The sequence below is a fragment of the Ctenopharyngodon idella genome, chromosome 16, assembly GCF_019924925.1.
Source record: "Ctenopharyngodon idella isolate HZGC_01 chromosome 16, HZGC01, whole genome shotgun sequence".
Lineage (NCBI taxonomy): Eukaryota > Metazoa > Chordata > Actinopteri > Cypriniformes > Xenocyprididae > Ctenopharyngodon > Ctenopharyngodon idella.
Window position 1 is genome coordinate 5,659,949 of NC_067235.1, and position 12,773 is coordinate 5,672,721.

The window sequence follows — 12,773 nt, forward strand, 5'->3', positions numbered from 1 at the left end:
AAGTTCATTGTACTTACAAAAAAGTTACGTGAACTTAAAATCTGATATTAGTAAGTGGAACTTAAACTGATTGAGTTACAGTGGATTTCTAGTGCCCATTATGCTTTGCGTCAGGCTGTGTAAGAGAATAAATATTGAAATTAAGTGTTATTTTGTGTGTTTTTGCACAAGATTAATATAGGGGGAGATGTGTTATTGTTTAATGCTATTGTTATTTTGGAAGGGTTACCATCATTACTTAAATGTTTTGAGGTAATCGGTGTCTACAAAAGTTTTGAGTATTCAGGTTTTACAATGTGACATGAATATGCTAGGTCAGGTCTGCATGACAAATATAGCATTATGACTGATGACTGGAGTAATGATGCTGAAAATTCAGCTTTGTATCACAGGAATAAATTACATTTTAAAATATTTTCTAACAGAAAACAGTTCTTTTAAATTGTACTAATATTTCACAATATTGGTGTTTTTACTGTATTTTTGATCAAATAAAGGCAGCCTTGGTGAAGATACTTCTTTCAAAAACATTAAATCTTACCAAACCCAAACTTTAGAACAGCAGTGAAATACTGAATTATTAACATTATATACTGAAGATTTGAATTATTACACAATGTTGTAGGAGTTAGAAATGTTTGGAATTATGTGAATGTGGAAGGAGTGAATATCTACATTCGTAATGCACAATATAAGCCTAAATTGGCCTCTGAAAGCCCTGTATCATGAGCTTCACATACGCTTGAGTAGTAAGCATCGTCCATTCCTTGACTCAAAAGCATGCAGCAGATTCAGACTATATTTTTTATTTAAATCACAACCTTTTGTTGGACATATTGCAATTTTGATTGTATTTTAATTGTGGAGTCCTGTCTAGCAATGAGCTATGCGAGTGTAAACAGGAAGGTCCTGCCTAACGGCGACCAAACCTGCTTACCTTCTTACAGACGCTGGATCCCTATTGGTGGAAACTGACCTCCTGCTTCCACTGCCTACAGCTCTTCCTTGACTGGACGGCCGTCCGGGAACTCTCCCATAGGGAAGTGAAGATGATGAGGAAGGTGATCGGTAGACTGAAACCGGCTCCTGATTGGGAGGTCCGAACTGCACCGGCCCAGCACCACCGGCTTCATTTCGGTAGAGCGGTAATCCAGGATTCTGATTGGCTGGAAGAGGCGGGGAATAGAACGGAGGCCTCTCAGCACCCCCTGCTCCATATGGAGGGGGCTCATTGATGGGATACAAGGAGTTGTAGTAGGGTCTGACTGCAGAGATCACAGGAGTGTTGTTCGGGACACCCGGTGGAAGATAAGCTGGTCTGTTCCATACAAGAGGTGGGGTTTGGGGCGGCGGCATACACTGTCTCCTCCTCTCAGACACGCCCACTCCACAGCTCTGAGAACACTCCACCCACTCGCTCCATGGACCCCACACCCCTTCAAGCCCCTCCTCCTCTGCCTGACGAGACTGTCGTCCTGGAGCCTGTCAAAGGAAGGCCACGTAATTATATAAAGTTGTAGATCGGTGCAAAACATGCAACATGAAGTATGTGCATATACATACTTATAAATATAAATATACAGTGGGGTCCAAAAGTCTGAAACGACACTGAATTCAAAATCTCATTATACATATATATATATATATATATATATATATATATACACATAAAGTATTCATAGCGCTTCACTTTTTCCCACATTTTTTTATGTTACAGCCTTATTCCAAAAGGGATTAAATTCATTATTTTCCTCAAAATTCTACAAACAATACCCCATAATGACAATGTGAAAGAAATTTGTTTGAAATCTTTGCAAATTTTGTAAAAATAAAAACGAAAAAAAAAAATCACATGTACATAAGTATTTACAGCCTTTGCTCAATACTTTGTTGAAGCACCTTTGGCACCAATTACAGCCTCAACTCTTTTTGAGTATGATGCTACAAGCTTGGCACACCTATTTTTGGGCAGTTTCTCCCATTCTTCTTTGCAGGTCCTCTAAAGCTCCATCAGGTTGGATGGGGTGCGTCGCACAGCCATTTTCAGATCTCTCCAGAGATGTTCAGTCGGGTTCTGGGCTCTGGCTGGGCCACTTAAGGACATTTACAGAGTTATCCTGCAGCCACTCCTTTGTTATCTTGGCTGTGTGCTTAGGGTCGTTGTCCTGTTGGAAGATGAACCTTCACCCCAGTCTGAGGTCCAGATTGCTCTGGAGCAGGATGTCTCTGAACATTGCTGCATTTATCTTTCCCTCGATCCTGACTAGTCTCCCAGTTCCTGCCGCTGAAAAACATCCCCACAGCATGATGCTGCCACCACCATGCTTTACTGTAGGGATGGTATTGGCCAGGTGATAAGCAGTGCCTGGTTTCCTCCAGACATGACGCTTGCTATTCAGGCCAAAGAGTTTAATCTTTGTTTCATCAGACCAGAGAATTCTGTTTCTCATGGTCTGAGAGTCCTCCAGGTGGGCTGTCATGTGCCTGTTACTGAGGAGTGACTTCATTCTGGCCACTCTACCATACAGGCCTGATTGGTGGAGTGCTGCAGAGATGGTTGTTCTTCTGGAAGGTTCTCTTCTCTCCACAGAGAAATGCTGGAGCTCTGTCAGAGTGACCATCGGGTTCTTGGTCACCTCCCTGACTAAGGCCCTTCTCCCCTGATCGCTCAGTTTGGCCGGGCGGCAGGAAGAGTCCTGGTGGTTCCAAACTTCTTCCATTTACAGATGATGGAGGCCACTGTGGAACCTTCAATGCTGCAGAAATTTTCCTTTACCCTTCCCCAGATCTGTGCCTCGATACAATCCTGTCTCGGAGGTCTACAGATAATTCCTTGGACTTCATGGCTTGGTTTGTGCTCTGACATGCACTGTTAACTGTAGGACCTTATATAGACAGGTGTGTGCCTTTCCAAATCATGTCCAATCAGAAAGAATTTTGAGGAAACTAATGAATTTAATCCCTTTTGGAATAAGTCTGTAACATGACAAAATGTGGAAAAAGTGAAGCGCTGTGAATACTTTCCAGATGCTCTGTAAGTCGCACGGGTATATTTGTACCAATATCCAACAATACATTGTATATATCAAAATTATCGATTTTTATTTTATGCCAAAAATCATTAGGATATTAAGTAAAGATCATGTTCCATGAAGACATTTTGTAAATTTCCTACTGTAAATATATCAAACATTTATTTTTGTGAGTGAATATACATTGCAACTTTAAAGGCGATTTTCTCAATATTTAATATTTAATCAATACCCTCAGATTCCAGATTTTCATATCATAATAGCTGTATCTTGGCCAAATTTTGTCCTATTCTAACAAGTATAACAAGTAATACATCAATAGAAAGCTTATTTATTCAGCTTTTAGATGATGTGTAAATTAAAAAAATTAACCCTTACAATATATATACATGCAACCCCCCCCCCCCCCCCCCCCCCCCCCAAATTACATAGTGTATTTCAATTCAAATCACTAGATTTAACAAGGAAAGCACGAACAATTGTTTTAAAAAAGACAGAATAATTCCCACAAACCACACCCAAACAACATACAAGTTGAAACATGTCCTGTTCCATAGCGCTCATTCATGAATGACATTATGACTAAGAAAAGAGGCATAATTAAACTAATGGCGTGTGCTGCATTCACGAAGAGGCAGGACTCTGGAGTTCAGCCCAGTGCAGTGACATTCTGTACAATGCTGGATGCAGATTTAATTCCAGTTACTTATATAACCTCAGTTCATCAATCAGGAGCGAAGAATTTGAGCGTCTGCAGGGCAGGCAGAGGTAGAAGGGAAGAGACCATCAAACAAAAGAATCCATTCAGTTCACAAAAAAGAGGGGGGAAAAACAAGCGAACAAGGCCTGTAATGCACCTCTGATCCTGTACAAACTGCCATCAAGGGCACATAACGCCAAGCCTGTATGTGTGTGTGTGTGTGTGTGTGTGTGTGTGTGTGTGTGTGTGTGTGTGCGTGTGTGTATAATGTAGGTGAGGTTGACAGACAGACAGATAGATAGATAGATAGATAGATAGATAGATTGTTTTTGGAGCTGCAGTATTCTGCAGTAGCCAGTGTAATCTGTGTGTTCGTGTGATTTCCTGCCCGTTATAACATCTAGCATGCAGTGATGTTTGAAATGCAAGGAAAAACAACAAACTCATTTCTAGTTTTCTATGGCATTTCTACAATAAACCGTTGTTATTCTAACTTAAATAGAGCATAACAGTGTGCTGTACAAACTACAAACGCACATCAACTCCCAGCGAGAGTCTGCCACTGCATCACTGCTGTAACTCTGGTGGTCCTTATCCTGTGTGTGTGTGTGTGTGTGTGTGTGTGTGTGTGTGTGTGTGTGTGTGTGTGTGTGTGTGTGCGTGTCACTTACACTGAACACGTGCAATAATGCTCACTTGCTTACATGTGAGTGTGATTTTTTCACACCAACGCCCAATCACAGCCACAACTCACATGCTCCCAAAGGACAATCTCACATCAGAGGCCAGATGACCAAACAATGGAAAGATCAGCTCATATGGCCTTATTTAATGGTCAGATGCAGCACTGGCCGCAGGGGCCGATAAGAGTTTATCTGTGCTTCTCTCAGAGCCACAGAAGACTCATTCAGCTTCAGCTGGTCAGATGAGGCTTTCACAAACATATGGTGTAAATCTTTTTCCTTGTAAAAAAAAAAAAAAAACACAGACTTGCACTTAAGAACACCAGAATATCACAAAAACTGGACCCAGAAAACCCTAGCAACACCTTAGCGACTGTATAGCAACACCCTGTGAACCACTTCTCTCTAATAGCAGAGTATGCAAATGATGTGAGACATGTTCTCTCAGTGTAAAATCATCTTCATCACTCACCAGCTTTTCTGCTTCATCGGCTGTTGTTAAGGGCAGCAGAGCCAATACACACCAAAACGCACACAATCTGTGAGAAAGAGGAGAAATGTTACACATATGAAAATTAGTATTTAGAAGTAGAAGAGTAAAAAATGGTGATATTTCACTTAATTTATGTTGTGATGTTAAATGATACTGTGATAATAAGACACTATAATAACACATGATTATCACAGTATATTATTGTGTTTAGGGTTAACAAGAGGCTGATTAGATTAATCGCTAGACAATTAGGAAAACGTGTTAACAAGCTGATGAGTTCCAATACTTCCCAATGGCTTTCCCAGAATTCCTCCTGACAGACCATTCCCCACCCTGCCCGGCTCCTATTGGCAGCCTCCTTTGGATATGACTTATCCTCAAAACATTCTTATATCAACCACATTCATGCTGCCATTTCATAATGAAATGCCTTTAACCCACATGTTAATGTTCTGGTTGGGAGCTTTTGATTGTTAAAATACTTAACATTGTATCATGTTGATATTTCTTTGACTGTTCAATGAATGTTTCAAATGTTCTTCAAGAAAAATGTTATAGATTTCTTCTATTTGAGACCATTGTTATAAAACCCAGTGTCATTTTTAACCCCGTGTAAAAATAGTTAACCCTGTAAACAGAATCCTGGGTTATCTTGCTGAACATTTAGCATTGCTCAGAATTTACTGCGGGTTAACAATTAATCATGGGTATTCATAAGCTGCCATTTCAAACTGTAAATTCCTAAATTCCTAAACTGGGTTAACGTCCTAATTTGCATATTTGTGGTATCAGTGTCATTGATTGGACGGCCTGTTTACATAAAGGCTCTAGCATTGCGTGTCCTTATATTATATATTGCTGACTGTACTATCAAATTTATCCTGAATGGACTTTTCAGACTAAAAAGGTAAGAATAAAAATGGTATCTTCTAAACTCTAATTGTCGCGTTTTTTTTTTACATTTGTCGCGTCCATTTTACATTTTTCCTCTCAAACGTTGAAACATATGTTTGCAGTGTTTCTGTGACTGTCAAAAGCATGTGAATATAAGGCATGTGATTGGCTGTCTGTTGTTAAGCATCTAGCTGTAACTTTCTAACACCGCTTTGTTTCACACTGCACGTTTGGCACCACAATAGGGCTTTTCATACTGCACTTAACCACGGGTTATCGTCATTCTAAACACCACTTTTAACCCCAGGTAAAGGAACATTTCACACATGAAATTAAAGGTACGTTTACATGACAACGATATGCTTAAAATGGAGAAGTTTTTCCTTTGAGTTTTTCACATACAGATGACACCGCATACAGATGACACCGTTGTCAAAACGATCCCCATTCATACAAATCCGTGAAAATGACTGAAAACACTGTATTCTGCTGGCAGGCCATTAGATGGCAATGAAACATTAGACTGAACATGTAATGCACATGTGCATGACGTCAACGTTTTCACAGATATGCGTTTTTGTTGTTTACACGGAGACCGTTTTCAAAAACTTGCACTTTGAAACCCGTTTTCAAAAGTTTGCGTTTTCAGGCCACCAAAACGCTGTTGTCATGTAAATGAATGGCCAAAACGCATAAAAAGTTTCCGTTTTTAGTTGAAAACAGTGTCGTGTAAACGGCCCCTTAGAAGTGCAGTTTTTACCCGGGGTTATGAAACCCTTCTCTAGAGCAGTTTTAGCACCACTTTTGCGATGTTAACCCCGCATTGCAGTGCCAAACTTGTCCAGTGTGAAACGACACAGTGTTAGAATGTTACAGCTAGACGCTTAGCAACAGACAACCAATCGCGTAGTATAAGGGCTTTTCACACTTGAAATAGTCAACCCTGGGTCACTCTAATACCTGGGTAAACTGAATCCTGGGTTATCATGCTTCACGTTCCACAGTGCTTATAATTTACCTGGGTTAATTAATCCTGGGTATTCATAAACTGACGTTTCACACTGTGCATTCATGAACCCTGGGTTAATGTTATTATTTGCATATTTGCGGTGTCAGTGTCATTGATTGGATAAATGCAGCACACGACCTGTTTACATACAAGCTCTATCATTGCGCATCCTCTTTTGCCGACTGTAGCCTACTATAGAGTTTATACCGAATGAACATGTCGGACCATATAGAAATGAAACGGTCTCTTCTTCACTCAAATTGTTGTGTTTTCTGTCAGCATTTGACATTTTTCCTCTCAAACGCAGAATTATTGCTTATATACAATAGGCAGTGTTTCCTTGACTGTCCAAAGCACGCAAATATGAGTACGCGATTGGTTGTCTGGTGCTAAGTGTCTAGCAGCAACATTCTAACACCGCATCGTCTCACACTGTACAAGTTTGGGACCGAAATGCTGGCTAACCATTCTTGTAAATTACAAGTGTGAAATGTTCCTTTACCCGGGGTTAAAAGCAGTGTTTAGAACGACGATAACCCGAGGTTAAGCACAGTGTGGAAAGCCCTATTTTTGTGACACAGTCACGGAAACACTGCATTGTAAATGAACAGCAAATTTGAGAGGAAAAATGTCAAATGCTGACAAAAACGTGACAATTTGAGTTCAGATGAGACCGTTTTATTTCCTACCTTTATAGCCTGAAATGTCCATTCAGTATAAACTCTATAGTACAGTTGGCAATACAAGGATGCGCAATGCTAGAGCTTTTATGTAAACAGGTCACGTGCTGCGTTTATCCAATCAATGACACTGACACCGCAAATATGCAAATAATAACGTTAACCCAGGGTTTAGGAATGTACAGTGTGAAACGTCATCTTATGAATACCCAGGATTAATTGTTAACCCAGGTAAATTATGAGCCGTGTGAAACGTGAAGCAAGATAACCCAGGATTCCGTTAACCCGGGGTTTAGAATGACCCAGGGTTAACTGTTTCAAGTGTGAAAAGCCCTAATGTGGGGTTAACACAGCAAAAGCAGTGCTAAATTACAAGCGGGGTTTTGAATGACAATAACCGGGGTTAAGCGTAGTGTGAAAAAATTTGTAGATTAGCAATTAATTAGCAATTTATCCTGAGTGTTTTCACATTGTATATTTTAGTAACTTAACTTGTGGTAAGGACTTTTCTAAGCCATTTTTAACACTAAAATCTCCACTTTTAACCATGGTTAATGAAGCAAGGTGAAACAATGATAACCCTGAATTGTCTTGTCAAAGAATTACAGTGTGAAAAATGCAGTGTTATAATGTTACAGCAAGCTGTTTAGACAAATAATTATGAACAATCTCAGTGGTTAACACATTAAATAGCCATTAGTGGTTAGGATCAGCATCTGAGGGATGCTCGAAAAGTGACAACAATGCATTAACCATAGTTAATGATAAGACAGTGTTATTTATTAGGGGATTAATGTGATGACATTGGACAAGCAGTTATGTTTACACGCACATAATTTTCAAATTATTCTGTTTAAGCCTTTCAAATTTTAGTAAATAACAGTCACCTCCTCGATCAAAAACAAGATCACCCAGAATTACTTTTAATTGGACATATGCAGATATAAATGAATGTTCACTTATGAATATACAGTATACTGTTTAACTACATATTACAGCTGTTTATTAAAGGGTTAGTTCACCCAAAAATGAAAATTCTGTCATAAATTACTCACCCTCATGTCGTTCCACACCCGTAAGACCTTCATCTAAGACCGTTCATCTTCGGAACACAAATTTTTTGTTTCGAATCAGTGGTTCGGAGCGTGTATCAAACTGCCAAAGTCACGCCCCCCAGTGGTGAACCACTGACATTTCGAAACACTTATGATGTAACGAAGCCTTGTTTACTGAAATCATGTGACTTGTCATGTGAACCACTGATTCAAAACAAAAGATTCGTAAAAGATATGAAGCTTCATGAAGCAGTGTTTTGAAATCCCCCATCATATTGTTGAATAAAATCGTTATTTTGTTTTTTTTGGCGCACAAAAAGTATTCTCGTCGCTTTATAACATTAAGGTTGAACCACTGTAGTCACATGAGCTGTTTTAAATATGTCTTTAGTAGCTTTCTGGGCATTTGAAAGTGTTAATTATCTTGCTGGCAGTGCAGGCCTCACTGAGCCATCAGATTTCATCAAAAATATCTTAATTTGTGTTCCGAAGATGAATGAAGGTCTTACGGGTGTGGAACGATATGAGGGTGAGTAATTAATGATAGAATTGTCATTTTTGGGTGAACTAACCCTTTAAGATTTACAGAAACCAGAATATTGGTTCAGTCTGATTATGGCAACTACGACATTTACACAGAATATTTACACAGCCTAAAAATAACAAGTGTATTTTTCATGTTCTTGCATGTGGTCAAATCGACTCAGAAACCATGTTACTCTCTTGGATAACAGCAATCAAGTCTGAAAGTGCATGAGCACTTTGTGGTACAACAGAGGCTTAAAGATTAGAGCTATATCTTCCTATATAGGCTAGTAATTAGATTGGAGAAAATTTGTTTTCATGAAGTAAAGATAATGGGTTAAATTTCAAAATTCCTGTTAGTTTACAGTACAGTACACCGGTCTCTGGCACCCCAATCACTTAGGCAATCTGTCTCAAGAGAACATGAGGGTTGTTTGTACCAATAATGTTTATCTGCGTGATGAGTTTCCACATAATCTGTGGTTTACTATTAGTATTTCTGAATAGTGTAAAATGATGCATGACATTTTGAGTGCAGCCACAGACCCGTAATCATAGATGTGGGTTAAAGCGGCGCACCACTGAAACCTCAGGACACCATCAGGCCAGAACTATACAGTCCCAGCGCGCGGAACAGGGTCGCTCAAGCCGCAGTAACGACCCCCCGCCTCCGGCCACGTTTTTCACCCGGCCGCTGCAGTCTAGTGGAGAAACCCGCCACAACGCCTGCGTCCTTATAAGACTATGCTACACAAGAGCTCTGCTATTAGCTCTTTAAACGCGCCAAATAATCCTAAAGGAATGTTCGTGGATCAGAATTCAAACCAGTACTGCGTCCCACTACAACTGAAAAAGTTTAATTGCTTCTTCTTAAAGCCCATCCACATTAAAAACATTACAATCTTAAAAAACAAAGGTTCTTATTTGGCATCTGGTTCCATAAAGAACCTTCAACTCCATGGAACCATTCCACAATAGATAAAATTAGTAATTTTCATTAGCTTTTTAAAATGTTCTGCACTTTAAGAAAAATGGTTATTTTAAGAAATGTTCACTGAAAGGTTATTTGGGGAACCAAAAATGGTTCTTCTGTAGCATCGCTGCGGGAAAAAAATAAAAATAAAAATCAGTTATTTATTTGTATTTATAAAACGCCGTCCATGTAGGCTACTATTTAATGTATATACACAGCCGCCCAGTCCAGTCGTCTGATTTGGTCAAGAAGAGTCTAATTGTAGGCTAATTCTTGCGGTTGTGATCGAGCCCGATTCGAACCCAGGACAGAATTCTTCCCCCGTCCCCTTGCGCCCGGAGCCAGTGGACACTCACTGTCTCTCCATCTGGTACAAAAGTCACAAAACCGCGCGTCAGTGTGGAGTGCTGTCATTCCACGCGATGTTGAGTGCATGTGCGCGGATGGTGTTCGTGTTACCTGCTCACAGATCCAGTCCTCATTCTCTCCTCCTGCGCGTGAACTCCTCACACTGGCGTCCGTCTCGCGTACAGATCCGTTCTGCGTCAAGTTTGTGAAAGCGCGAAAGGGACAAACACAAGATCCGCGGAGTTCACGAAGTTGCTTGGCGAACTTTTCCTCGTTTCTTCAGACTCGTTCTCTATTCTGTTACACACTCTCTCACACACTCCCCTCGGGTAAGAGAGGGAGGGGTGTCGTTTTTTTTTTTTTTTTTTTTTTTTTTCTGTCGTTCACCCGACAACTTTTTTTGTCCTTGCGTAAAGCTGGTGTGACGCTGGACAGCTCGGGGGCCTGCAGGGGCCACATGGACACTATGACTCTCTCTCTCTCTCTCTCTCTCTCTCTCTCTCTCTCTCTCTTTCTCTCCATCTGTTTTTCTCTTTCCCTCTCATAGCACTACATTCCTCTCGCTGTTTTTTCTTAATTTCATTTGTTCACTCTGACACACACCTGTACTTGTCATCACTTTTCAGTAAACTATGTAAGATATTTGCTCAGTAGTGAATACCATATCAGCATCACACAGATAACACAGCACTATTAATAGTGCATAATGTTTACTTTTAATATCACCACACCACATAGCAGAGACTAGGGTTAGAGGTTGCTTTTTTTACCCAGTATTTCTCAGGCTGGGGTTATTACCGAAAATCAATTTTTGGACACACACTGACCTTTTGAACAATAGGGCATGTCACTCCATATGATGGAATAATGAAACTGGCAACAAAATTTAAACAGTAAAATAATAATGAAAAAATACACAATATTAATATTTTAAGTAATGTTAATTCATTAAACATGAAATTAAATATGAAATAACTCATTAACAATATCAAATAATTATGATAAAATAAACAAAATATATATTTTATATTCATGTTAATTAAAATATTATTTTTTTGTATTGTTTCAGAATTGTTTTGCACTGTAAAAATGAACAGTGAAATTAATTCAATTTAGTTAATTTCACTAAAATAATAATAAAGTTCATTGTACTTAATAGAAAAAAGTTGCATGAACTCAAAATTTTATTTTAGTAACTTAATATGATTGAGTTGAGTTGCAGCAGATTTCTAATTCCCAGCATGCTTTGTTTCAGAATGTATAAGGAAAATAAATTTTGAAATTAAGTGTTATTTTGTGTGTTTTTGCACAAGATTAATATAGGGAGACAAGTCAAGTCATCTTCATTTATATAGCGCTTTTCACAATACATATTGTTTCAAAGCAGCTTCACAGTGACAAAAGTCTTATCGAGCTAAAGTTGGTTTTTGATTGAATCACTTGTAAAAATTGTTAATTATTACTTTAGGGGCTGCTTAAATGACACCTTTCCTACTGAAAACCGAATACCTTTAATGCATTATTGCCGTTCATTTACGTGTTTAGTCTATAGGTTTGCGTGTTTGAGTGTGTATGTGCGCGGAAGCTTGGTATTTTTAAAAAAGTGATATTTGCCAAATTACTTGTCTGGTCCGCATAATACAGAAAAATGAGTTGTGTCTGCGGATCTATGCGAACTGGAATAATTTTGATAACGTTTTATCTATACATAGGGAAAGGAAAGGGAAATGGGCCTTCGCAGGGGATAGTTTAGTTGAAACGTCAGGGCTGCATTATCGTCATGTCTAGATGCAGGTCCTTCATCTCATCTGGATACAGCCTGGATCTGGCAGGCTGTGGCAAACCTCGGAATAAACAGAGAGAGACTAATATTAGCATAGTCGCCATTCTTCTTATGATGTAGCGAGTACATCAGGTATTATGGGAAGTGTTCCCGGTTCCGGCTGACCTAATCTTTGCAGCCTAACAATTTACTTGATTTGAATCATAGAAGTAGATAATGTGTTGTGTGTATGCAAGTTTAAACAGATGTGTTTTTAGTCTAGATTTAAACTGACAGAGTGTGTCTGCTTCCCGAACAGTGATAGGAAGACTGTTCCAAAGTTTAGGTGCTAAATAGGAAAAGGATCTACCGCCTGAAGTTGATTTTGATATTCTAGGTATTATCAACTGTCCAGAATTCTGAGATCGCAATAGACGTGAAGGACTATAATGCATTAAGAGCTCGCTCAGGTACCAGGGAGCTAAACCATTTAGTGCTTTGTAAGTAAGTAGCAAGATTTTAAAATCTATACGATGTTTAATAGGGAGCCAATGCAGTGTTGACAGAACCTGGCTAATATGGTCATACTTCCTGGTTCTAGTAAGAACTCTAGCTGCTG

At 39.2% G+C, this 12,773-nt stretch overlaps 1 protein-coding gene across 2 annotated transcripts in view; it reads right to left on the minus strand.

The window, feature by feature from the left end:
• The window catches only part of adamtsl4 (ADAMTS-like 4), a 76,787-nt gene extending 65,995 nt beyond the window's left edge, over positions 1-10,792 (minus strand). The window contains exons 1-3 of one of the 2 annotated variants that reach the window (XM_051865235.1): positions 10,504-10,792; positions 4,888-4,954; positions 977-1,482 (exon numbers count right to left, since the gene is read on the minus strand). In XM_051865235.1, the coding sequence (XP_051721195.1) occupies positions 977-1,482; positions 4,888-4,954; positions 10,504-10,526 (596 nt within the window). In that variant the 5' untranslated portion in view covers positions 10,527-10,792. Of the gene's footprint in view, positions 1-937; positions 1,483-4,887; positions 4,955-10,503 lie in introns of both variants that reach the window. The other variant, XM_051865234.1, reaches the window with a different exon arrangement.
• Positions 10,793-12,773: the final 1,981 nt, after the last annotated feature.